The 24,160-nt window shown below is 34.5% G+C and overlaps 1 protein-coding gene across 6 annotated transcripts in view; it reads left to right on the top strand.

Annotated features, from left to right (window-relative positions):
• The window catches only part of MICU1 (mitochondrial calcium uptake 1), a 177,588-nt gene that overhangs the window by 89,848 nt on the left and 63,580 nt on the right, over window positions 1–24,160 (top strand). For all 6 annotated transcript variants that reach the window (XM_039872078.1, XM_039872081.1, XM_039872082.1 and 3 more), the window contains 2 exons: window positions 14,902–14,984; window positions 20,783–20,980. In XM_039872078.1, coding sequence (XP_039728012.1) covers window positions 14,902–14,984; window positions 20,783–20,980 — 281 coding nt within the window. The remainder of the gene's footprint in view (window positions 1–14,901; window positions 14,985–20,782; window positions 20,981–24,160) is intronic.

Raw genomic sequence — 24,160 nt, 5'->3', positions numbered from 1 at the left:
ATAAATTACTCTGAGATGCAATAAAGAAAAGAGCTCTCTTTGTAGCCGTTGTCGAGTCGATATGTAATGATAATAAGCTCAGTAACTGTCTCATGTAGTTTCTTTCATTGTCTTAAGATTTTCAGATAAAAGCAAGATTGAGTCATCCTGAATTTGAAGTTTGTTCTAAGAATATATATTTAATTTCTAAGTGTGTTTTTCTTATGGTCAGAATTTGGTAGAGTAGAAACATGGATCTTCTAACCAGATCCTTCCAATAAGTGCTGTTAAGAATAGCAACTTAATTCCTTAACTTCCCCTTCCTTTCTGAATGGGATCCTGGCTACCCTATGACTAACTGTAGACCAGCAAATCACAGGTTATGGGTTTGTATAGGAGCTATACACAGTGTAGGCATCATGGCTATACCTTGCATCTTGGGCAGCTTTGCCCCATAGGTCTGCTATACAAACTACTTTAGTTCCTAAGAACTACATGAGGTGAATGAAGTCTTTCCTAAGCTTAGATCACACTCAGAGGTCTAAAGGACTCCAAGAAACTGAGATAAAAATTAGAGTTGATTACCTCTTTCAAAGGGGCAACTAATTGTTCCTTCTCTCATTTGACTACCAAATCTATAGTGTTTTTTAAAACCATTTGTGCATCAGAATTAAGTATTGGAATGACACTTAAATTTAATTGTCTATATAGTATTGGGGAGAGCATAAATTATTGGTATACCTTTTTAGAATCTTAACAGTGTTTAACAAACACTATCATAAGTGCTTACCCTTTGGCCCAGCAATTCCATTTCTACAAGTTTAGGCTAATAAAATGATTGGTGATCAAAAAATAAACGAGAAAGAACTCAAATATCAAACAGATAGCCAAACAAGTTACAATAAATCTATGTAACGAAATTCAATACAGCACTTTATGTAATGCAGAGATTTATTAGCATAGAAAAATGTTCACAACATATTGATGAGTCAAAACATTATTCCATTTGGGGAAAAGAAAAAAATGTGTGTGTGACTGTGTATATGTATTTAAAAAATAGTCTGGATACTTGTATTTCTGATCTGTTTGCAAATCCTGTCAGCTCTAATTTGAAATAATTCAAAATACCACCATTTTTTCACTCTGCTCAACTGCTGCTGCCCTTCTTTAAGAAACTCTCAACTCTCACTTGGATTATTTCCATACCTTCTTAATTGGTCACCCGTCTTTCTTTCACTTTGCTTCTCTACAATACATTCTCAACACAGCAGCCAGAATGATCTTGTTAAATTTAAATAAGATCACGTCATTCCTCTGCTCAGAATCCCCCAAAGTCTTTAGAGTAACCTACAAGGCTCCATGTCCTCTCCCCATCACCATCCCTTTCAAGGAAAACATGAGTATCAGTGGGCACTGGAATTATTTACACTTAGTATTTTTTCTTTTTTCTTTAAGCCACAGTGAAGAAAAGGACAGCTACTCTTAATTATTGCTAATTAACAATAATAAGGATATTTGGGGTGGTAGACATAGTTTATTAAGCTTTTTTAATAGTTTTGAAAGTTTTTTTTTATACCTCATAAAATTAATTATTTTTAGTTAATTAATTTTAGTTAATTAAATTAATAATTATTTAAATTAACTATTTTTCAGTCTTGCCTGTGTTCACTGGTACTATAGACTTCTAAAGGTTCATTTTGCAGACATCTCAGTGTACAGAAATAAAAATAAATAAAATAAAAGTTTTTAGATTCGTATAGTGAAAAACCTAGAGACTTAGAATACAGTTAAAATGTATTTATGTACCTAGAATTCCACCATGGGCTTTGGATATCTAATATGTTGTCTAGGACCAATTTTGGTACTTTAACTCTAGAGGTCCCTAGGCAATTACATAATTAACTTCTGTCTCCCTGTGTCATTCACCTGTCACGGAGTTGCTTTTAAGCTGGGTGAATATAAATTTATGAGACAAAGGATATTGGATGCCTCATGTTAAGAGAAGCAGTGATGCAAAATCTAGGTTTATAGAACAGGTATATTAAAGGGTAATTTCTCCACAGAAGGAGTCACTGCAATGTTTTTTTAAATAGTTTCTTTTCAAGTATAGGCTATATATAAAGTAACATTTAACTGTATTTGATTCTAATAAAGAGAAATTGTTTTACAGACTTAGAATAATCATATGTTAGGAGTTACTGCAAAATAGTACAGAACTCATTTTGTTTCAGCACCTAGAGATGAAAATATCCAAATATTTTATCCTAATATCAAAATATGTATCCTAACAGCATCGTTCTCACAGATGTGGGGTCATCTGTCTTCTTGAATTATGCTAAATTCATCAGGAAATCCTTCCCTGGCCTTTTAAAGGACTAACCCTGCTCATGGCTCTGTTTTGTGCTTGGCCCCCTAGGCTTTCCAATAGTGGAACATTAGTTAGACACATAGGGCTTCCTTCTCTTCCTTCTTCCCTGGGTTCTGTCCACTAATAGAAGGAAGCCCTTAGATCCATACCAATAGAGACTGAGGAGAAAAGACTTGTCTTTGATGAAATGTCAAAGTAGACTAAATTCTCAGCCTTCTAGGAAATTTCTTCATCCAAAAACTTACTTTTTCCCCTTTGTTGTACAAAGGTAGTACAGACATGTGTATGCTCTACTGCTTCTGTGTTGTCTAAATGTAATCTAAGATATGGTCTGGTAGGGGAAACTACAGGCAGAAAGGCAGCAAATTTACCCAGTCCCCATCCTTACACCATTTAGCAGGAAAATGTACTTAGTTAGATCAGACACAGCTGGAGCATATCATGGAAAGGGCCCCTGGAAAAAGACTCTGCCCCCATAATGCTCCCTGTAGTTACGGGAATGGGAGGCAAGGGACATCCAGGAGGCTGTGTAACAATGGCAGCTTCCTGGTTGACATGGTGTTTCTAGAAAGAGGGGCTTCCACTCTCCTGATAGCATCAGCCTCTTCATCCACTGAGCTAGTTCAGATCTACAAAGCCAACATTTTGCTGAACTACCAAAAGCACATCTGTATTTGTCGCTCCTCACCCTTCATTCCAAAAAGCAAAATTACCTTTCTCACAATAAAACAAATTTAGGTTAAAAAAATTTAATCCTGAGATTAAATGAATTCACATTAAATTATAAATAACCAATAAATTTCCATAATAGTTCTAGAACTATTTTCAAGAAAATGCTTGTAAATTCATGAGATTCCTTAAATGGTGAGGTTCATACAGTAGTGTAATAAGATCTTTGAAAATAGGAATATGACCTGATGTTAAAATTCTCAGAAGCTTCTTTAAATATGAATGGAGACTGTGAAGCAGATTCACCAGAGCTGGGGTCCCACTTCCTGCTGTCGTTGCCAAGATGACAGAGTAGGAGACCCCAGCCTCCATTCCTCCACAAAGATCTTCAATTAGACAGCTATCCACAAACAAAAATAGCTCTGGGAGAGCTCTGGAGTCCAGTCAAGAAACTTTAGCAACACAGTGGAACAAAAAACAAGAATAACTGCACAAAACAGAAGAGGAAGAATAGCTCCATTTGCCTGCATCATGCTATCCCCCAGGCCATTATTGCTCAGCACCAAGAGGGAATTCCACATCTAGGAAGGATTCTCCTCACCAGAAAAGGAAGAGTGGAGTGGACAACTAGCTTCTCCAGCCTTTCAGAGCACTGCACAAAGGAATTGCTTCAGTTTCACCCCAGCAAAGCTGAGACATGTAGAGATCATATGGAAGAATGAAGAAAAGCAGGGAATACCAATATCAGTCACACAGTGGGAGCAACTGAGATTTCCACTGACCTGCTCTGTAGAAAACCCCAGAGGATTTTGCCACTGAAGAATCCAAAGGCCAGCACAGCCACCACAGACCCCCTGCAGATTTCTTCAGTTTTTGCCCAACAGATATTTGCATCCACTGAAGCCAGCTGCCTGAGTTCCTCTCCACCCGCCACCCTGCTGAAGCCTGGGATCCTGACTGGCAGCCAGCCTAGAACTCTTAGGCTGCACAGATGCAGGACTCCAGCCTAGACCCTTGAAGCTGACTCTCACAGCTGTGTGTGCTCAGGGCTAACCCCTCTCTAGCTGTGCTCTTCTGCACGCCGCCAGCCCGATGCCTGTCACTGACTTCCATTGCTGTTTGCACACCCATGGCAAGACCCTGAAGCCATGGAAGTGCACGCAAGTAGCCAAGGTCCTCACGGCTGCTTGCGGGCCCAGATTTGTCCCTATGTCCTGTCACTGGCTTGCACTACTAGGCTCACCTGCAGCTCTCCTCTCCAACTGTCCACCTGCATGCGGCTGGCCCAACTACCGTCACCAGCTTCCACTACCATGTGCACACCTGTGGGGAGATGGTGCAGCCACAGGAGGACAAAGCCAGTTAAAGATACTACAAGAAAAAAAAACAACAACTACAGGCTGATGTCCCTGATGAATATATTTGCAAAAAGTTCTCAGCAGAATATTAGCAAACCAAATTCAGCAGCACATTAAAGGGAACATACCATGATTAAGTGGGAGTTATGCTTGGGTTGAAAGGATGGTTCAACATATGCAAATCAGTGCGATTTACCACATTAACAGAATGAAAGAGAAAAATCACGATCATCTCAATAGATGCATAAAAAGTATTTGGCAAAATTCAACATCCTTCCATGATAAAAATGCAACAAATTGGGGATAGAAGGAATATATCTTAACATAATAAAGGCCACATATGACAAACCCATAGCTAACATCTTAACAGCGAATGGTTCAAAACTTTCTCCAAAGATCAGGAACAAGACAAGGGTACCCAATCTGACCACTCTTATTCAGCATAGTACTGAAAATCCTAACTAGAGCAATTATGCAATCTTTACATAAAGATTTATCTTTTCCTTTGGTTCTTTCACCTTCATCTTGGTCAACAAGTAATATATATAAACACATACATATATGTACATATGTATGCAGAGCAGCTGCAGTCTAATGGAGGCATATAAATAATGATCAGTATACTTTAAAAGTATATCTTTTATGTGTGAATGAGTATTATTCCCCCCAAAGTAGTCTTCCATTCCCACTATTTTGTCCTTCCTTCCGTACACGTACCATTTAATAAGGACTAAAAACAGCTTTGTATACTAAATCAAAAGAAGTCAACCTTCTTCAGCTTCTAAAATTGTTCCACCCAATATTTCTGATGAGCTTTTTTTCCCAAAAGACATAGGAGAGAAGACTTCCCAGTTGCATTTATATACTCCGCCACTTCAGCCAAAAGTGGCTGCAGTTTCTCAATTAGTCATGTATCTTCTGTTCTTCAAACCAGTCATTTAAGCATATCTTATATCTTGATTGTGGTCACAGTTATAATCATTTACTCTAACAATTCTTGCCTCCTTTTTTCTAGAGAATTTCATTTTTAATTTTAAAAATTATATTTAGATTTTAAATATAAAAATGAATTTTATGTTCAAGAGACTTAGGAAAGTTATGAGCTATCCAGTCTTATAGTACCCTTTATAGCAAAAGGCACCCCTTTCTAGTTAATTCAGTCTGCTGGCTTTCATCCTGACAGCTGTTTATCCCAGTGGACTCTGGATCCATACCACTAGGATTAAGATTACAGCTCTACCATTTACTAGCTATGCAAGCCTCAGTTTCTTCATCTGTAGCATGATAATACTACTAGTGCCTACTTTATAGGGTTTTTAAATGAGTACTAACTTATCATGAGTAACTTATTAGTTACTTGGAACAGTTTCTGATGTGTGATAAGCCCTCAATAAATGTTGGTTTTTATTTTTAAGTTTGTAATTTCAAAAAGACTAATTGATTATGCATGTGGAGAATAGATCTTTTCATCTCTTATAGACTTGGGCTTGAGCTTGTCTCAAATCCTAATTCCTTCTTTCCTCCATTCATTCATGATAAATTTAGGCATATTTTGATCTTTCCTCATAAAACATTTTATTTGGTCCATAGAAACTATAGGCCAAAAGGGAAGAGGAATTATTAGGAAAATGCTGTGGGACATTTAATTATTTTAGTTTCCCAGTTTATAAGTATCTTACATATTTATTTTATAATTGAACATGTTACTAGTAGTTCTGAGTTTTTTGTTCATTTTCTTGGCGTTTTTAGGAAGACATTTATATAATCTTCAAATAATGATAATTTTTTCTTTTCTCCATGTATGCTTTATTTTATTTTATTTTTTTGCTTTAGCTAGAACTTTTAGAATAATACCAGTAATAGTGAGCATCTTCCTTTATTATGTTAAAATTAATGTTTTTGGCATTTTTCAATTTATATTGTGAATCTTGGTTTCAGATAAATATTACTTACCATATTGAAGAAGTCTCTTTTCTGTTTCTCAGAGGGGAAAAAAAAGTATAGTAAGAAAATTTTTAAATTTTGTCAGATGCTTTTTCAGTATCTAGCCTGATGAGCAAGGTGATTTTTTTCCTTTGACCTAGTTTTATTGCATCATGTCATTAAAATGCCATACTTGCAATTTCTTCTTTTACTTGTGTTTGTTTTTTGTGTGTTTGTGTGTGTATGTGTGTGTGCGTGGACTGATATATAATCAGTCTTTCAGAATTCCCTTGAACGTTTAAAAAATATATGTAGTCTCTGTTTATCAGAAAGCAGTGTTCAATACGTATCTATTAAATTGAACTTGTGGTTTGTATTATATAAAGTCTCCATGGCTTCATTAAATTTTCTGCAAAATATGTCAAAGACTGATATGGTGATTTTTAAAAATTTCTCCTTTATATCTATCTGTTATATATTTTGATGCAATGTTGTCCTGTACAAAAAGATATATATTAGATCTTCTTTATAGACGGTGCCTATTAGTAATATGAAAATAATATTTGTTCTTAATAATCCTACTTTTAGTTCATTTCTGTCTCATAATAATATTACATCTCTGCTTTCTTCCCATTTTAGTTTTCTTGTATCTTCTCTTTTCTTTCTGTGTTATTTTTTGATATATTTCTTATATCTAACATAATTTCATTCAATCTGAGAGCATTTGTCTTTTAATAAAGGACTTTAGGTTATTTTTAATTTTGTTGTGATTGATTTAGTCTTGTGTTACCTCATATTATATCTTCTGTGCTTTCTGGCCATTTTTTTTTTTAAGCTTTTGCTTTATTCATTGAGTTTTTCACTCAAGTAATTTCAGTGCTGTCCTATTAGTGGTAACATTTGAAATAAATGTGTGTGTGTATATCTGTGGGGTTGGGAAGCGGCATGGCTTTTCTATCAAGGATGAAGTCATTCATTTCTTTAAATGTCTTCTATTGAAAGTTCAGAGATTTAGCATTTTTTATGCTTTTTAAAATTTTTAATCTTATTTTATTAGTTTCAAGTATATAGTACACTGGTTAGACATTTATATAGTTTATAAAATGATCCCCCTAATTGCTCTTTCTCTCCTCTGGCTCTCCACCTAGCCAGCACATTAATGCTAACTGCATTCACTATGCCATGCTCCCCAACCCAGTGACCATCTATCAACTACTAATTTGTACTTCTTTAACCCTTTACCCCATTCTCCCAGCCCCCCAACCCCCCTCCCCTCTGGCCGTCACCTGATTGTCCTCTATATTTGTGAGTCTGTTTTTGATTAGTTTGTTCTTTGTGTTCCTTAGATTCCGCATATAAGTGAAATCATATGCTATTTATCTTTCTCTGTCAGATTTATTTCACTCAGCATAATAAGTGGATTATATAATTTCTTTCCTTTCTTTTACTGTCTTCTCTCCACTTATTTTTTATAATTTTAATAATCTGGTATTTTTTCATTCCAAGTAATTATTTTATAATAATTTTATATTCTATATTTTCTCTTTCAAGGAGTATTTCTCATACTTCATTATTTTATAACCATTTTGTTATAATAGCTAAGAGTAGATTGCTTGGATTGGAATCCTGTCACTGTGACCCTGGACACACTATACTATGTATACCTTAGTTTCTCTTTTTTTTTAACTGGATAGTTATTATACTACAATGGCACATAGTGATTGAGAGGATTAAATAATTTATATAAAGTGCCAGATGTATAATAAACATTTAATAAATACCAGATGCCATGATATATTGTAATAATAACCATTATTTAAGCTTAACTCTGTTCTGAGTGATTTTATTGGTCACTTACTAATTTATCTTTCCTGTCTTTATTTCTTTATTTTGATTGATTTTTGTTGTTGTTGGCTGAATAAGTTCCTCAACCAGGGGTTGACAAACTTTTTCTTAAAGGGCAACATAAGTATTTTAGGCTTTCAGGCCATAAGATCTCTTTCATAGCTATTCAACTATGCCTTTGTGGTTCAAAATCAGCCAGGCCAATACATAAACAAATGGCTAGCCAGAGGTCATAATTTACCAAGCCTTAATCAAGACTTTTGTTACTCTTTTGTGTGGACTTTTATTAGGATGGGTGTGTGGATTATATAATTGCAAAGTCCTTGCATGTCTGCAAATATCTTCTGTAGCTAATATAGGTAAATAGTGACTTCATTTGTATGTAATCCTTAGATTACATTTGTTTTCCCTCAAGATTCTATAGAACTTGCTCTGTAGTATTCTTTATGATAACTAATTTTTTTTTCCTTCTGGATAGTTGAGGATTCCTTTCCTTTATCCTTGGCATAATTTCATGAGGGGAATTTTTTTTCTATTCTATGTTAAAAGAGCAAAGCTAAGAAGAACTAGATTGATGTATTTACATATCACAAACTTCAGCTATTTCATATTGTTTTATTCTCTTTTCCTTTTTGCGTTCCAAAAGTTAGCAATGAAAAATTTTTATCATTTTTTCACTTCGAATTGCATATCATGTGGGAAACTAGATATTTTAAGTGGTAGAATGTTCACTATTTCATATTACATAGTTTGGTCTCCTTGTAGTACAGTTTAATGGGAGCATACAGTTGCACAACCATGGAAAATATATTCAGGAAACAGTCTAATTAATTTAAACTTCTTTGAGCATATTAAATCACTAAGTGATAAGAAACTAAAATTAGTTGTATAGTCAAAGAAATTACAGTGTTTTAAATTGTAATTCTAATACAACCAACCAAAAACTTGATTTTAACTTTATTTTATAGCACTGCTTTCTATAACCAATTATAGTTCATGTAGATTTTATTTGCTAATTCTAGATCTTGCATTTCAGGAATAATTATTTGCCATATTTCAGGGCAGATTTCATAACTATGAAATCCTGTTAATCCTGTTGTCTCCATTGACTTCAGGTGGCAAGATTAATAGTGGATATTTTGGTCAGTAGATAATTCTAGACTGAGTATAGGACTTCTGAGTTGAAGCAGAAACTGTAATAGTTAAATTTTTGAGCCACTGCGATTATTCACATTCTGTCTTATTTCACATAAATATGCCTTTGTACACAGTTAACTGTGTATAAAACTCAAATATAAAGTATATAGCTTTATAAAAAGAAATATTTCTTGACTTTGTGCTTATCTTTTATCATTTTTAAGTCTCTTTTTCCAAACATTTGCAGCCCTTTTTATTAGCCATAGTGTTAATATGGTACTTATCATGAAACTATTAGAAAATGCTAAAAAAGCTAACAAATTATCTAAGAGTCCCTGTAAAATAGTTACTAACAGAAATGAAATCAGACTTACAAGGTAACTAGGTCAGTGAAAAGAAAATTGATCTGCTGTCGCTTACGTGTGTTTAAAATAATTTTTATGTCTTCATTTTGTGTAGTGCCCTTCTTCTGAAGCTAAATCATTCCAAGGAAATAGTGTAGCACAACTACAGCACATCATACCATAAGAACTTTTCCTTGGAGGACATTTGTTCCTGTCCAAAATGTTCACACTTAGAAAACTTTCCTGGTTTCAAAGAGCCTGTAATGTTTATTTCTACTTTTGGTTTACAGGATTAAAAATACTATCATGTTTTTTAGTAATTGTGTTTTGGCTATATTGCCAATAATAACCCTTCTTGCCTCAATAGCCTAGCTCATAGTGGTGCATGGGTCAGCCTGGACCAAATGTCTCTGCGGAGGTTTTGGACAGAACCAAATGTCTGCTAACTAAACTTTTCCCTCCACACTATGTGTAGTGTAGAAAGATTTCTTCCAGACTGTAACTAGCCATCATACTTTGAAGAATTCGGAAGAATTGAGGAAGAGGCACTTTTTTAAAATCGAATCGTATAAGTTTTTCTTCCCCTTTTTTTAAGCCTAATGTTATATAGAAAGCAAGATACTAAAGCCCTCATATAAGAATAATTCTACTACATTAGTCTGCAGAGAAGCAGTTCTATTGTTTCTAGAAAGGATAACTCATTCCAGAATTGACTACATTTAGGATACTATGTTCATGGAAGACATTGACCATCTAAAGTACCTAGATAAAGTACAGCGGAGAGCTATTCGGATGTTGACATTCTGGAAGTAACCTCTGAGAAACCTAGTAGAGGCATGGTAATATGTTTTTATGTATTCAGAGGGTCATCGAGTAAGTGAGAAAGCAGATATATGTTCTATTTCTTTAGAAAATTAAACTATGACATTTTGTAGGAACTACACAGGATTAGATTTGGGTTCTGCACGAGAAAAAAGCTTAATTAATATAGACAACAATGGTTAGACCTCAGAAGTGGTGATCTCCCTCTCAGAAATAATTAGAGGCATGTGATCATTCTTATAAATTCAGTAGACAGGTTCATTGACTAGAAGTTCATTGTATTCTAAAGTTTTTCTAACTCAGAGTTCTCTAATAGTGCATGTTGATTACCTCATTTGTCCTATAGTGTCGTTTTTAAACAGGAATGGTGCAGTTAGGAATTCAATGATAGAGAATCAGACCAACAGAAAATAAGAAACTTGTTTAGAATCTAACATTCATTTTTTTTAGTTCATTCCGTCAGTACTACCAAAAAAGAATTTAAGACATAATGACTCACGATGTTGTTGGAAGAGACAGAATTAGAGCCCTAGGTTTGTACATTTTCTATTAAAGAACAGTAACTGAAACAGCCGTGAAATTCTTGAGACAGCTAGTGTTGTTGCTATGTGATTATTTGATTTACTACACATAGAAAAAGATGCTTTTTTTCTTATTACTAAAGTAGAAAAATCTGTGCTTCAGAGGAACAGTCTAGAGTTGTTGTCATTATTGTTAATGATAGAATAATATAAAAATGTATTCTTAAGTAGAATAGACCCAAATGTGTCTCCATTTACTAGTAGCAAAGATTGTCATGGAATTCTAAGTAAAAGCTGTATAGTAATGAATTTTGCATAGAATCTTATTGTTTGAATCAGTTATAATATATGTTAAGATCATTTCAGAAATCATTGTACAGAAAATAGGTTACGCTGTTAAGATAGGGAGGAGAAAGCTTCACTGTTTATGAGTAGCCTGCAATGCAAAAGAATTCCTTCTCGGTACCTTTCTATGGAAATAGGTTGTGAGTTAGCATAAACCCAAGGCACCTTAAAGCTTTCCCGAACAGCAAGATTTCAAAATTATTCTGAAACCTACATTTAAGGGGAGACAGGGAAGTACAAGAGAATTGCCTAATGGTATATTCCTGTGTAGCATGTTTCACTTAAAGCAAACTGTTTTTTTCTGCTTGTTTATCTTAAATGCTTTGACATGATCAGCAGATGGAGATCGAATAGGCTTACAGAACTACTCTTGGAAGGATTTTACCTGAGAGACTGGTAAAGCCTAAATGAGAATGTGCAAGGCTGCTGCCCTCACTTGCCCTATCGGTGACCAGCGCATATGGACTCAGCTTCTGGAGTGTCAGCACATATACTTCAATAAACACTCTGAGTAGCTCCACATAAAGCAAATACTCTGAAAGTAGCTAAGCCAGCATAAAAAGATATGGAAACCTCAAGCTGTATAGGGTGTGCTTTGGTAAACTGAATTCACTTTTGTTGTAAGAGGACATATTAGTTATGATTTAATAGAAAAACTCATTTAAACTCAGTCATTTAAATGATCTGGGCAAATACCTTTATAGAACTCACAGGACTGTAAGAATAAAAGATTATGATAAAGCTAAAATTTGAAGCACTGTGTAATCAGTGTAATCTGTGGAGATAGGGAATGAAACTTCTGCTTTACATCATGTGTGACAACATATTGACTGGGTCTTGCCAAATTTTTTCCTGTTTTTATTACTTTGGACGTTTTCTTCTTGATGTTGTGGTGCCACCTCCTCTGTCACTGCTTCCTTTCTCTTTTCGTTCAACTGCTTTCCACCCTTTTTTTTTACCCTTCTCAACCTTCAGTTTAATTTGGGCAACTGCATTTCAGGCTCTTTGCAGCTAACCACTCTTATGCTAATGACTCCCAGCTTTAACTCCTCTCTTCTAAGCTTTAGATTCATATTTCCTACTATCCCCTGAACTTTTTCATCTGAATGTGCTGTTGACCCCTTGAATTCAACATGTCCTTTCTGAACTAATTTTATTTCTCAAACCTTTTCCATCTATTTAATCTCTTGGTTAATGACATACAAGCCACCCAGTAGTCTAAGCCAGTCATACTGTCATCCTTTTTCACTCTTGTCTCGTCATACTAATTAATCATCAAATTGTGTAATTTCTGCCTCCTTAAGTTATTTCAGACTTGTTTCCTCCTCTCAATTACACACTGCCATCACATCAGTTCATATTCTTAACATTTATAAGAGCTTTGGAGATCTTCTCTGAAACTGGTTTTCTAACTCACCCTTGACACTGTAGCCAGAAAAGTCCTTTATAAATGCCTATTTGATTGTGCTACTCTACTTAAAGCTTTCAGTGGCTTCCTATTATTTGTAGTTGTTACAATTTCGAGTATCTACAAGGATTAAGCAAATAATGTATACGAGTGAAGTGGGCCAAGTGTGAGACAGTAGAGGAGAATAGAGAGTGCAGTCCTTTCTAAAGAAATTTATATTCAGAATTTTTAAAAAACATTTGACAGACGTATATGGCAATCTAGTGTTGCCTATGGGTCTCCTGTTAGTGCAGCCAAGCCTAAACCACTGAGCACGGCATATGCAATTTGACATCCGGTATGAGATAAACAACTTGGAATTCTCAGCTGTTGCAGAGACTGGTATAACCAGTGAGTCATGTTTTGTTGTTTTGTTTCTAGGTCAGACATATCAGAGTAAAGAGTATGTGTTTATTATTGTAAGTACTGCTGTCTTCACATAGGAGGCCATGGAGCATAATGAAAAGTTTATGGGGCTTTGGAGTCAGCATTGATGTGAGTTCACTTACTAGTTCTGTCACATATTAGATGTGTGATTTTGAGCTAGTCACTTAATGGCTTTGAGCTCCAGTTTTCTCCTCTGTTTAAAAAAATAGAGAAATAAAAACATTCAGGATTGAGAATACATCAGATAATCAACATCTTTAAATTATCCAGCTCAGTGCTTGGCACACAGTAACTCTTCAGTTAAAGATAGCATCCAGCCAGGTAGGAAAAATTTAAGAGGTGGCAATAAATATACAAAAATATAATTCCCACACTTGTATTCATCTCAGCAATTGTACTTGTGGCCTAAAGAAGAGCAAATCTGTTGGAGGCCATTGTCAAGTGAGGCAGGCAACTGGAAAGAGACACATAATTTACCCATGCAACGAAAAACCAGGGGCTTACCAACCTAGCTGGCTAGCCAGCTGAAAGTGTAATTTAAGCCTAGAAGGTCATCTTGCTGTTGACAGATTCACGAGCAAAATGAGAATATAGACTTCCTACAACTATGCATAATGAACTAAGCCCTTTTTTACTTTTTTTGTCTATATATAATCTTTAAACTTTTTAAGCAAAAGCTACATTAGCTGAAAATTCAATTCAATAGTATTAGGATATTTTATTTCAGTTTATTCTCTACAGCTATATAAATTTGAAGCACCAAAGGAAGGAAGTAAACTACTTAGTTTTCTTTACCAGAACATTTAGCATGGTAAAGAAGGAGAGCTGTTACATTTATATTTTATTCTATTGTATAACTATATTAATTATGTTTTAATTGATCTAGTAACAATAAGGAAGTCTTAAAGAACTTTTATCATTCACTTAAGGGAAAGAAAATATACCGTCTTCTCAGACTTTGCATTTTTCATTTTTTAAAAAAATTTTATTAGTTTTAAGGATACAGTACATTGGTTAGACATTTTTATAGTTTATAAAATATTCCCCCTAATTGCTCTTTCTCTCCTCTGGCTCTCCATCTAGCCAATCATTTTGTTTTTTAAACTTCAGCTTAATTTTAACATTTACGTATACTTAGTAATTTGTATACCCAGCTGACATGATTGAAATAGGGGGTTGAGTAGCTAACAGTATACTTTTCTGCCTTACTACAGAGCTATATTGATAATGAGTAAACTAGTACAGATAATAACCTGTTGGCAAAATGACATCCACTCAACTCCTGATCGTACTTAAAATGGAGAGACTAGGAAGAACAAAGTAGAAAGCTAGCTTGTTTTTAAAAAGCAAGACAAAGACAGAGTTTCAAGTTCTTTGCAGTAGTATGTCTCACCCCAGACAGACTTTCATGCCCAGGTAAATAATACTATATTTAAGTAATAGGGCAACATTGGTATTATACGGCTAAGAGGAGGGCATCTAAGAAAGCAAAGCTGAAGTATTTAAGAGAGTGCCGAAATGCAAAGATAGACAGGTGCTATCTTTACTGGCCTTGGTAAAATTCTTTTGGTTTTAAAGAGTATTGCTAAAAGGTTGATGTAGATAAATATGGTGGTATTCTGTGACTTGATATTATATTTTAGTGTTTAACTGTTTTTCTTAAAGGACTGATTTTTTTATTTTTGGTCAATACTATCTAAATGTTTTTCTTTTTCCTTGCTCTCTCCCTTTCTCCTTCCTTCCTTTCTACTTGCAGCTCCTCAAAGAAATTTTGAAATTGCCTTCAAGATGTTTGACTTGAATGGAGATGGAGAGGTAGACATGGAGGAGTTTGAACAGGCAAGTTGTTCTGAAGAGTTTCTTTAAATACATTAATATTTAAACCATTTTCATGTGCCTTGGAGTTAATTCGGCCTTAGTCAGTATACTCAGATGCTATCCAATTTTTGAAGTACCTAATGTGTCATTTTTCAAAATTATTTTACTTCTAACAAGTAGGGTTTTTTGGTTGTTATTGATTTTTACTCTAAACATAAGGAATTATTTGAACATATGATTAAGATCAAGCTTGCTCTGATTTCTCAAAATTAATTAGACTATAATGCTGAGAAGCTAAGTTATGGATATTCAATCATATGTTCTGTCAACATTTTTCAAACAGCTCCTTTGTGTCAGGCAGTTCCAGAATACAAGGATGAATAACATATGTTCTGAAATTATTTCCATAAGAGAAGGAAAAATGGTACCATGCCTTTGACTGCAGCAGATTCCAGCCAAAGATGTGTAGTTTCTTCTGAATTTCCAAAATAAAACTGTCATTGGAGGGATATGGTACCTCCCCAGATACAATTATTATGATTTTTTCAAAAGTAGTTTCAAAACAAAAAATACCTATGTAGAAGACAACATTTTTGTACTCAAAATGAGGAGTTAAAAGGAAGGGGTGGGGAGAGAGTATCATGTATACTATTTCTTTAAAATAAAAAATGCACAGAGACAAATATTTCAAAATACTTGGAGACATTTATTCAAATTTGTACCCTATGTCTATCATACATCATAAGTATACACAATCTACTTACAATTAGTATTACATTGCTTCACATAAAATGTAGAAACTTTGCAACCATATAGTTCCATTTACCCCTTCTCCATTCTTTCTGCTATAGTTGTCCTGTGTGATACATCGCATCCAGTAATCCTCCTTTATCTGTGGGGAAAATGTTACAGGACCCTTAGTGAATGCCTGATACCTTGGATAGTACCGAATTCTGTATATACCATGTTTCTCTTTGGCTTATCCACATTGTCAGCATCACTACTCTTGTGCTTTGGGGCCATAATTAAGTAAACTAAGGGTTACTTGAACATAAGCATTTCAATACCATGACAGGCCATCTAGTAACCAAGATGGCTACTAAATGACTAATAAGCAAATAGCATATATAATGTGGATATGCTGGACAAAGGGATGATTCACATCCCAAGCAGGATGGAGCAGGCTGGCAAGAGATTTCATCACACTACCCAGAACAGCATGCAATTTAAAACTTATGAATTGTTTATTTCTGGAATTTTTCATTTAGTATTTTCAGCCCATGATTGACCACGGGTAACTGAAACCGCAGAAAGCGAAACCGCAGATAAGGGGGGACTGCTGTAGATTATAAACCCCATAATACATTATAATTTTTGCTTTAATAGCATTTTTTAAAGAAAATAAGAGAAAAAATAGTCTGTTATATTTACTCACATATTTACAATTTCTGAAGCCTTTCATTCCTTCCTGAAAATCCTCGTTTCCATCGGTATCATTTCCATCAGTTGGAAAACTTTCTTTAGCATTTCTTGTGGTGCGTGTACATCTGTTGATGATGAATTAATTTATGTCATCATTATTTTTAGAAAGAAATTCTAGATATAGAGTTCTAGATCTAGGTGTAAAATTCTCAGTTATTGTTTCACTCCTTCTGATTCCTTCTGATGAACAGTCACTGGTTATTTGAATCATTGTTTCCCCTCTGTGTAATATATTGTTTTTCTCCCTCTGCTTTCCAAATTTCCTCTTTATCTTTGATTTCTAGAAATTTGATTTTGATATGTCTCAGTGTGATTTTCTTTGTATTTATCCTTCTTGGTTTTTGGTGAGCTATTTGTATCTATGAATTTGTGGTTTTTATCAAATTTGATATGTTTCCGGTCTTTATTTCTTTAATCTTTTTTTTCCCCTCCTTTGGCCCCATTCTCTCTCACTTCTCTTTTTGGGACTCCAGAAACACAAATGTTAGACCACTGCCTCACAAATCTATGAAGCTTTGTTTATTATTTTTTCAATCTTTTCTCTCTACTTCCAGACTGTATGATTTGTATTGATTTATCTTCATTTTCACTGACTCTTTCTTCAGTCATAGCATCTCTGCTGTTAAGCCAATAAATTTTTATTTCAGATGTTACATTTTTCAGTTCTAGAACTTTTCATTTTTGATGTAGTTTTATTACTCCTCTGAAATGTCCTATCTTTTCCTTATTATAAGCATATTTTATTTACTTAAGTACTGTTATGATAGCTGCTTTAAAATCTTTGTCTGCTAATTTCCACCATCTGGGTCATATAGCGATTGATCTCCATCGATTGCCTTTTCTCTTGAGAATGAGCCAAATTTTCCCATTTCTTCATGTGTCAAGTAATTTTGGATTGTAATCTGGTATTATAAATGACATGTCATAGACTCTAGATTTGATTATGTTCCTCTAAAGAGCATTAATGTTTTGTTTTGTTTTGTTTTAGTAGGCTATTAGCTCAACTGAATTTGCCTGGAGCTTATATACAGAATTTAAGGTTTCCCTCTTTGGATTTCTCCTTTCCAGGATTTCCCCCTCACTTTCCAACAGTTGTGGTTGCCCCAAATTCTGTCCTTTGTTTTTTCAAGCCAGAAAAACTGAAGGCACCAATCCTTCTGATGCAAACTGGGGACTACCTTCAGACCGAAAGCTTTGTAAAGTGGGAAACTCACCCAATGCTATTTCCTTCTTCTCTGTCTCAACATCTCTCCAATATCCACCCATAATCATGCTCTAGTGCCTTCAGTTTAGTTGTTTGGTATTTTTGTCTATAATGTGTTGTCATCTCAGGGAGGATGGGCCTGAAAGGAGCTACTTAGCCATTACTAAAAGCGGATTAAGGACTGTTTAGTATTAAATATTAAGAGAGGCCTGCAAAGCAGGAAGGAGAGAGATAAAAGTGGGAGAGAGGGAGAAAGAAGGGATAAAAATATAAAAAGAAAAAATGCGGTTTTGAAATAGCCTCAGAAATTACTTAGGATACCCCTCGGGAGCAAAATTGCCATGACTTCCTTACTCTTGTTATAGACACTAAACTCTAGATTTGAATTTAGGGCACATGGGTCTGATTTTTGGCATTGTTGCTGGCATGCTGAATGACTTGGGGCGGTCACATCACCATTCTATTCACTTGTCATAGAAGGCAATGCTAATTTTGTCTGATGTGATCCTTTGATAACTGGCCTTGTTAACCTGATATAACTTATAACTTATAATATTGATAATAGGGAAGTTTGATGTAAAAACTCTTTAGAAGAAAATCAAAAAGTAATTATAAGGCAGCTCATGAGTGAACGGCTCTCAGAAGTTTCTCTACTTCATCTTTATACATTTTACTTTCTTGGGAAATACAATAATTTATTAAGTTATAAGTATACTAGACTTTCAAACAGTCAGACTTTGCTCTGATTTCTCAGGTAAACAGGTATCTGTCAAGCTTATAAAAAAGTTAAAACAACCAGTATGAGGACATCTCACATTTCATCATCATGTATCTTCAAAGTTAATGTTGCATGAGCAAACTAATAGTTAATACTACTCTTTCATTCATCTTTTTCCAAAATTAGTTTGATCATGCATAAGCACAAATTACTAAAAAGCATTTATCAACTGTAAAATGAGTTTTCTCTTTCTATCACATAGACTTTTTTTTAAAACCATTTCATAGTGAATCATAAAACAGCACTAACCTAGCAAAAGATACTAACTGTTAGGGCTACATTCACCCAAGCCATGAGAGAAATTTTTTTAATGTAAAAGTATGAAAAGTAATAGCTATCAATGTGAAACAGAAGAAAAGGAATGAGATTTTATTCCAGAAATCATGTTTTATATTTCTCATGATTCTGTCCACAACATGTAGCATGTAGTAAGCATTTACATGACTAGTTGAATTGATATATTTTGATTCTCATGTGATACCCTTAACGAGCTGTCTAAATATAAATATTTTAAGAAAATATATCCCAACTGACAAATTCTAAGAGAACAGTCTCTCTCCCCCCTCCCAAAATCTAGTGAGATATACTTTTTAAAAAAGTTTTTAATGAAAGAACACTTAAAGCTAGCAATAGTTAACACATAAGTGTGACAATATTTGGACTCTTCTGTTATTAATAATTAATGAAAATGCTATAGCATTAGTTAATTTTCTCTAAAAACACTTTTTTCCCCAATCACTTACACACACACACTCAGCAATAAACTTTTGAAGCAAACATATACAGTTTTTACAATAGGAAGGATATAAGCTGTAATCTTTATAGCCACAGGCAAAATTTAAATCATGGCAGGTCCTGACATCCAGGCTAAATACTGGTTCACTGCTATTGGAAAGTTCTTCAGTTCTCACACTTAGATAAAATGAATTGTGTATTGCCTTCAAATAGAAGAAGCATTTTTATAATTAGCCTGTATTTCAACTTAAAGTCTAAAAAACTTCAACTTAAATAATTTTAAAATTAATTGTATACCTGTCTTTCAAGTCTCCATGTGCCTGAAAAACAAATGTCAACCAATCTTATTTACACAATAAAACATGAACCCAGAAAAAAATCATAATCAAAAACATTTATGGTATTAACCTAGAGTTATGAGGAGACTTAGAAATAATGTACTCTGTGAACTTTTCCAGTGAGAAAAGTAAGGCTTAAGGAGGTTCAATGACTTGCATAAATTCTGCTTTCACTGCATAGCAGCAGAATCAAACTCCATGTCTCCTGACTCCCTGTCTCGTTTCTTTCCATTATATTATTCCACCCTTTATAGAGCCAGAGACTTTTAAATTGTCTTAAATAAATCTTTTTAATGGTTATAGATAATAGATAAATAAAAGACATTTAACCATGGTAAATTTGTTGTTAAAAAATGTTAAGTTTCTAAGTGTTATACTTTTCTAATTTGGCAATTTAAACATCACCCACAGGGCTATATTTTTGTATTGTTTACTTATATAAAGTAGTTTTATTATTTATCCTTACATATCCCAATTTTAATTATTGAGAATAGCTGGAGGGTTGTTTTATTTTGTTTTTTTTTTGTATAGGGGTGGTTTCTTTTGGGTTTTTTTTAGCTTGTAAAGAGGTGAAAAAGACCGCAATAACTAGTGAAAAAAAATTATAGCAATTAGAGACTTACCTCAAAAAGTTCTCTATATATTTAGACCACAATTGCTAGTCCCAAAAGTTATCCTTTCTCAGAAATCTCATTTAAAACTTCTCAAAAATTAAACTCATTCCCTATGTTTTCTTTGAGAATTATTTCATACCTACTTTGTATTTCATGTATCATTCTAATAAATAAGTTCTCTCTCTTAGATGTTAAGTATTTACGTATATCTGTGCTACCCCTTGTCACAATCGGAGAGTCAGTAGTGACGTGTGAAATTTTTCAATCTCCCGAGATATGGAAGGTATTGCTGTGAGGCTGATGATTATTTTAGTTTTGTGAGAGAGGTATTGAGCCTCTAAACAAATGCATATTCTTTTCTGAAGAAAATATTTTTAAGAGTGTCCCAATTTTAAAGGTATCAGGCATTTTTATTAGAATCCTGGTTCTGCTACTAGCTAGCTGTTTGACCTTGAGCAAGGTATTTAACTCTACATGCATCAAGTTCTTTATCTGTAAAATGAGGATAATCATAGGACTTAACCTCCTAGGATTATTGTCAGCATTAAAAGAAAGAATTGTAGTATAGTGTAGGCAAAAAATAAATAGTCAGTAGTCAATTATTCTTATTTTTCTCTCTTTTTCCACTTTGTAATGTTTTTCTGGGTGGGGGTTTGCTTCTCTGTTAGGTTCAGAGCATCATTCGCTCCCAAACCAGTATGGGTATGCGTCACAGAGATCGTCCTACTACCGGTAACACTCTCAAGTCTGGCTTGTGTTCAGCCCTCACAACCTACTTTTTTGGAGCTGATCTCAAGGGGAAGCTGACGATCAAAAACTTCCTCGAATTTCAGCGTAAACTTCAGCACGATGTTCTGAAGCTAGAGGTAGGTAGAAGTTCTTTGAATTTCAGAAGATCAGGACACTGTCCATCACATATGCACACAGAGCCACTGTATTGGGAAGGCATGCATTATAGGCCTTCTTTCAGTCTGCCTCCAACTGTGAGAACTGATTGCTTTGAAACCTTATCAGTGATCTACAGTCTGACAGCAGGTAGGAAATAACATGTTCTATGAAAATGTCTTGGTGTAAGGTAGTTCTGGGCCTGAAAGCGAAAATGTTTAAACTGAAAATCTTAGTTGTCTTGGGATACTCAGTCTGAGGAAAAAGAAATGCAGGAGTCAGAGCAGTTCTCAACCTGAGCATGTATCCCCAGTTTTTATGTATATTGCATAGAAGGCACCAGGTGGTGGAGATGAGGGGAGATCCCACTTAACTCAATTGAGACAGTTTGAAAAATCACAACTGAATTCCCAATATTAATAAGAACACTGTCATGTGTCAACTATAATTTAAAAAAAAAAATTATCCTTGCTCTATAAGAGAAGCAAAAGTACAAATAATACTAAAAATCAGATCAGACTTCGAAATGTGCTTTCATACTTGTTTTTGGAAATGGTATAACTGATGGTCAAAGAATTTACCTCAAAAAAAAGCAAAGCAGTGGATCTCTACAGTTCAGCCTCCTTGAGGAGGCTCTTGTAGCCCCTATAATATACGATATACATATATAAAATAATGAGATATATATAAAATACAGATTTTTACACGTACATGAGAGCTCCCATAGGAAAATGGAAAACTCAAAGAAATGGCTAGGCATAAGTGTTTATATACTGGGTTGAACAAAGAGGGGCAACTTACCTTTGTGAAGTTTGCATACTTATCACCAGAGAAGGGGAATGAAATTCAAGAGAAATCTGTATCTTCTTTTAGTCTTCCCATTTATTTTAGTTACTTTTCCACAATTGCTTCTGTTTCTTTCCTGCTGATAGAGGGAGGGCATCTTTCACATAAGAGTTTTATTTCCTGCTTTCAGGAGTCTGACAATTTTTGTGTAAGAGTTGGTATGTATTGAGTTCTGGAAATATGCCTTGGCCCCTAGTATGCATACCTGGAGTGGTCTTCTTTGGAAATGTTATAACATAACCTGGGAATGTAAATTATTTAACTATTAATTATATAATTACGATATAACACAGAGTATAGATCCATAAGATATAGTTAGAGAATAAAGCACAAGCTAGAATGGTACTTTTAACAAACTTTAAACAACAATACAGGATCATCCAGAGCATGGAGCAGGTTCCAGGTCCACAATCTAGCCTTAACACCCATTTCTGGACACACAAGTGGGAGTCTAAAGAGAGAGAGCATGGGACTTTTGTCTTTCATCCTGAGATGCTATCAAGCTGAAAGCCCACTAACAGTAAATTGCCAATGAGGTAGAATATTATAAAGCAAATTAGGGATTTTATACATGTGTACCTATACATAGCTTATACCCAAATGCAGAAGAAAGGAGATCTAATATACAGTTGTATCTAAGCTACATATTGTAGAAAGTCCTCTTGAATTTGACTTTGACTTAGGATCATCTGTAGGCTTTGGGCCAAGAGATACCAAGACTATTCTGTTTGCTAGTCAGCAGTTCCTCATGTAAGGAGACCAACAGACTCTTTTGTGAAAGAACACAGCCTAACATGGAATAAATATTCTATAAATGTTTATTAATCCAATTTCATTCTTTTCCATATAATAGTATAAGTCCAGTGAATAAGTGACTCCTTATCAATAACACTCATTTTTAAAGCTTTATGAATCAGTATGGTGTCTTCCCACCTAGATTTGTAATTCTTTGAGAAGGTATAAATAGCAGAAAGAGCATATGCTTTGGTGTTTCATAATAAAACCTTGGTTAAAATTTTGTTTCTACCACTTACTGGCTGTGTAGCATTTAATTTATTCTCCCAGAGCCTAGCTTCTCATTTGTAAAACAGGGCGATGTTTAAGTGAGATGTTGTTTCTTATGGGCTGAATTGTGTTCCTCCAGAATTCTTAGGTTGAAGCTCTAATCCCCAGTACCTCAGAATGTAACTGTACTTGGTGATAGGGCCTTTAAAGAGGTGGTTAAGTTAAAATGAGGCCTTTAGGGTGGGTGCTAATCCAGTCTTACTGCTATCCTTATAAGAAGGAGAGATTTGGACACACAAAAAGACACCAGGAGTACACATGCACTGAGGGGCAACCATATGAGCAGACAGCAAGAGGGCAGCCAACTGCAAGTCAAGGAGACATGCCTCGAAGGAAACCGATTCTACCTATACCTTGATCTTGGACTCCCAGTCTCCAGAACTGTGAAAAAATTAATTTCTGTTGTTTAAGTTACTCATTTGGTGGTATTTTGTTATAGCAGCCCTAGCACACTAATACAGTGGTATATGCTTAACACAACCTGGCATGTACTGTGCCTTTAATAAGTATTCTTTTACATACTCTTGTATACCTTCTACCACTTAGTAGGGCAGTTGGCATATAGTAGGCAGTTGAATGACTGAGAGACCTTCCATTTTGAAATCATTTTTTAATAAAACATCTGGAAAATGGAGCAATTTTTGTTTTTACGAAACACTTTTAATTTTACTTTTCAAAGTTTGAGTAATATCTCCCCTTGTTAAGTATGAAAAACAATGTCATCATCATAGCCAAGAGGAAAATGGAAATGTTTTATAGTAACTTTCATATGGTTCTTGTAATTCCATTATTCTATCTCTTACTAGTTTTGTTTCTTATTTACCTTAAAATTTCCGATCAAAGAGATTTATTGTTCCATTTAGTTTTCTGTCTTTTTCTCACCATGGCTTTGAGAGTGAAGAAAACACTATCTGTCAAATTTAATTTTCAGAGGGATCAGGAAAGAGGGAAAAATCCATGAACATTAATCTAGTGCCTGCTATGAGCCAGGCAATTTATGTGTATTACATGCTTTTTTTGTTTGTTTTAATTCTTGCTAACCTTATTGGTTTTAGTGATATTATACCTGTGTCACAGATGTAGAAACTGAAAGATAAAAGTCACAGAGCTTTTAAATGCTAGAGCCAGAATTCCAACTCAGTATTTCAGAATGTATTATTTTCTATTCTTCATCTGATTGTTATTACTTTTAGTCTGAGATGAGGTTTCTATGTATGACTTATTTGGAGCTCTAAAGAAAAACAAAATGT

The sequence above is a fragment of the Pteropus medius genome, unplaced genomic scaffold (assembly GCF_902729225.1).
Source record: "Pteropus medius unplaced genomic scaffold, Ma_sr-lr_union100, whole genome shotgun sequence".
In the NCBI taxonomy this organism is placed as follows: Eukaryota; Metazoa; Chordata; class Mammalia; order Chiroptera; family Pteropodidae; genus Pteropus; species Pteropus medius.
This window is presented reverse-complemented; position numbering and strand designations above follow the sequence as displayed.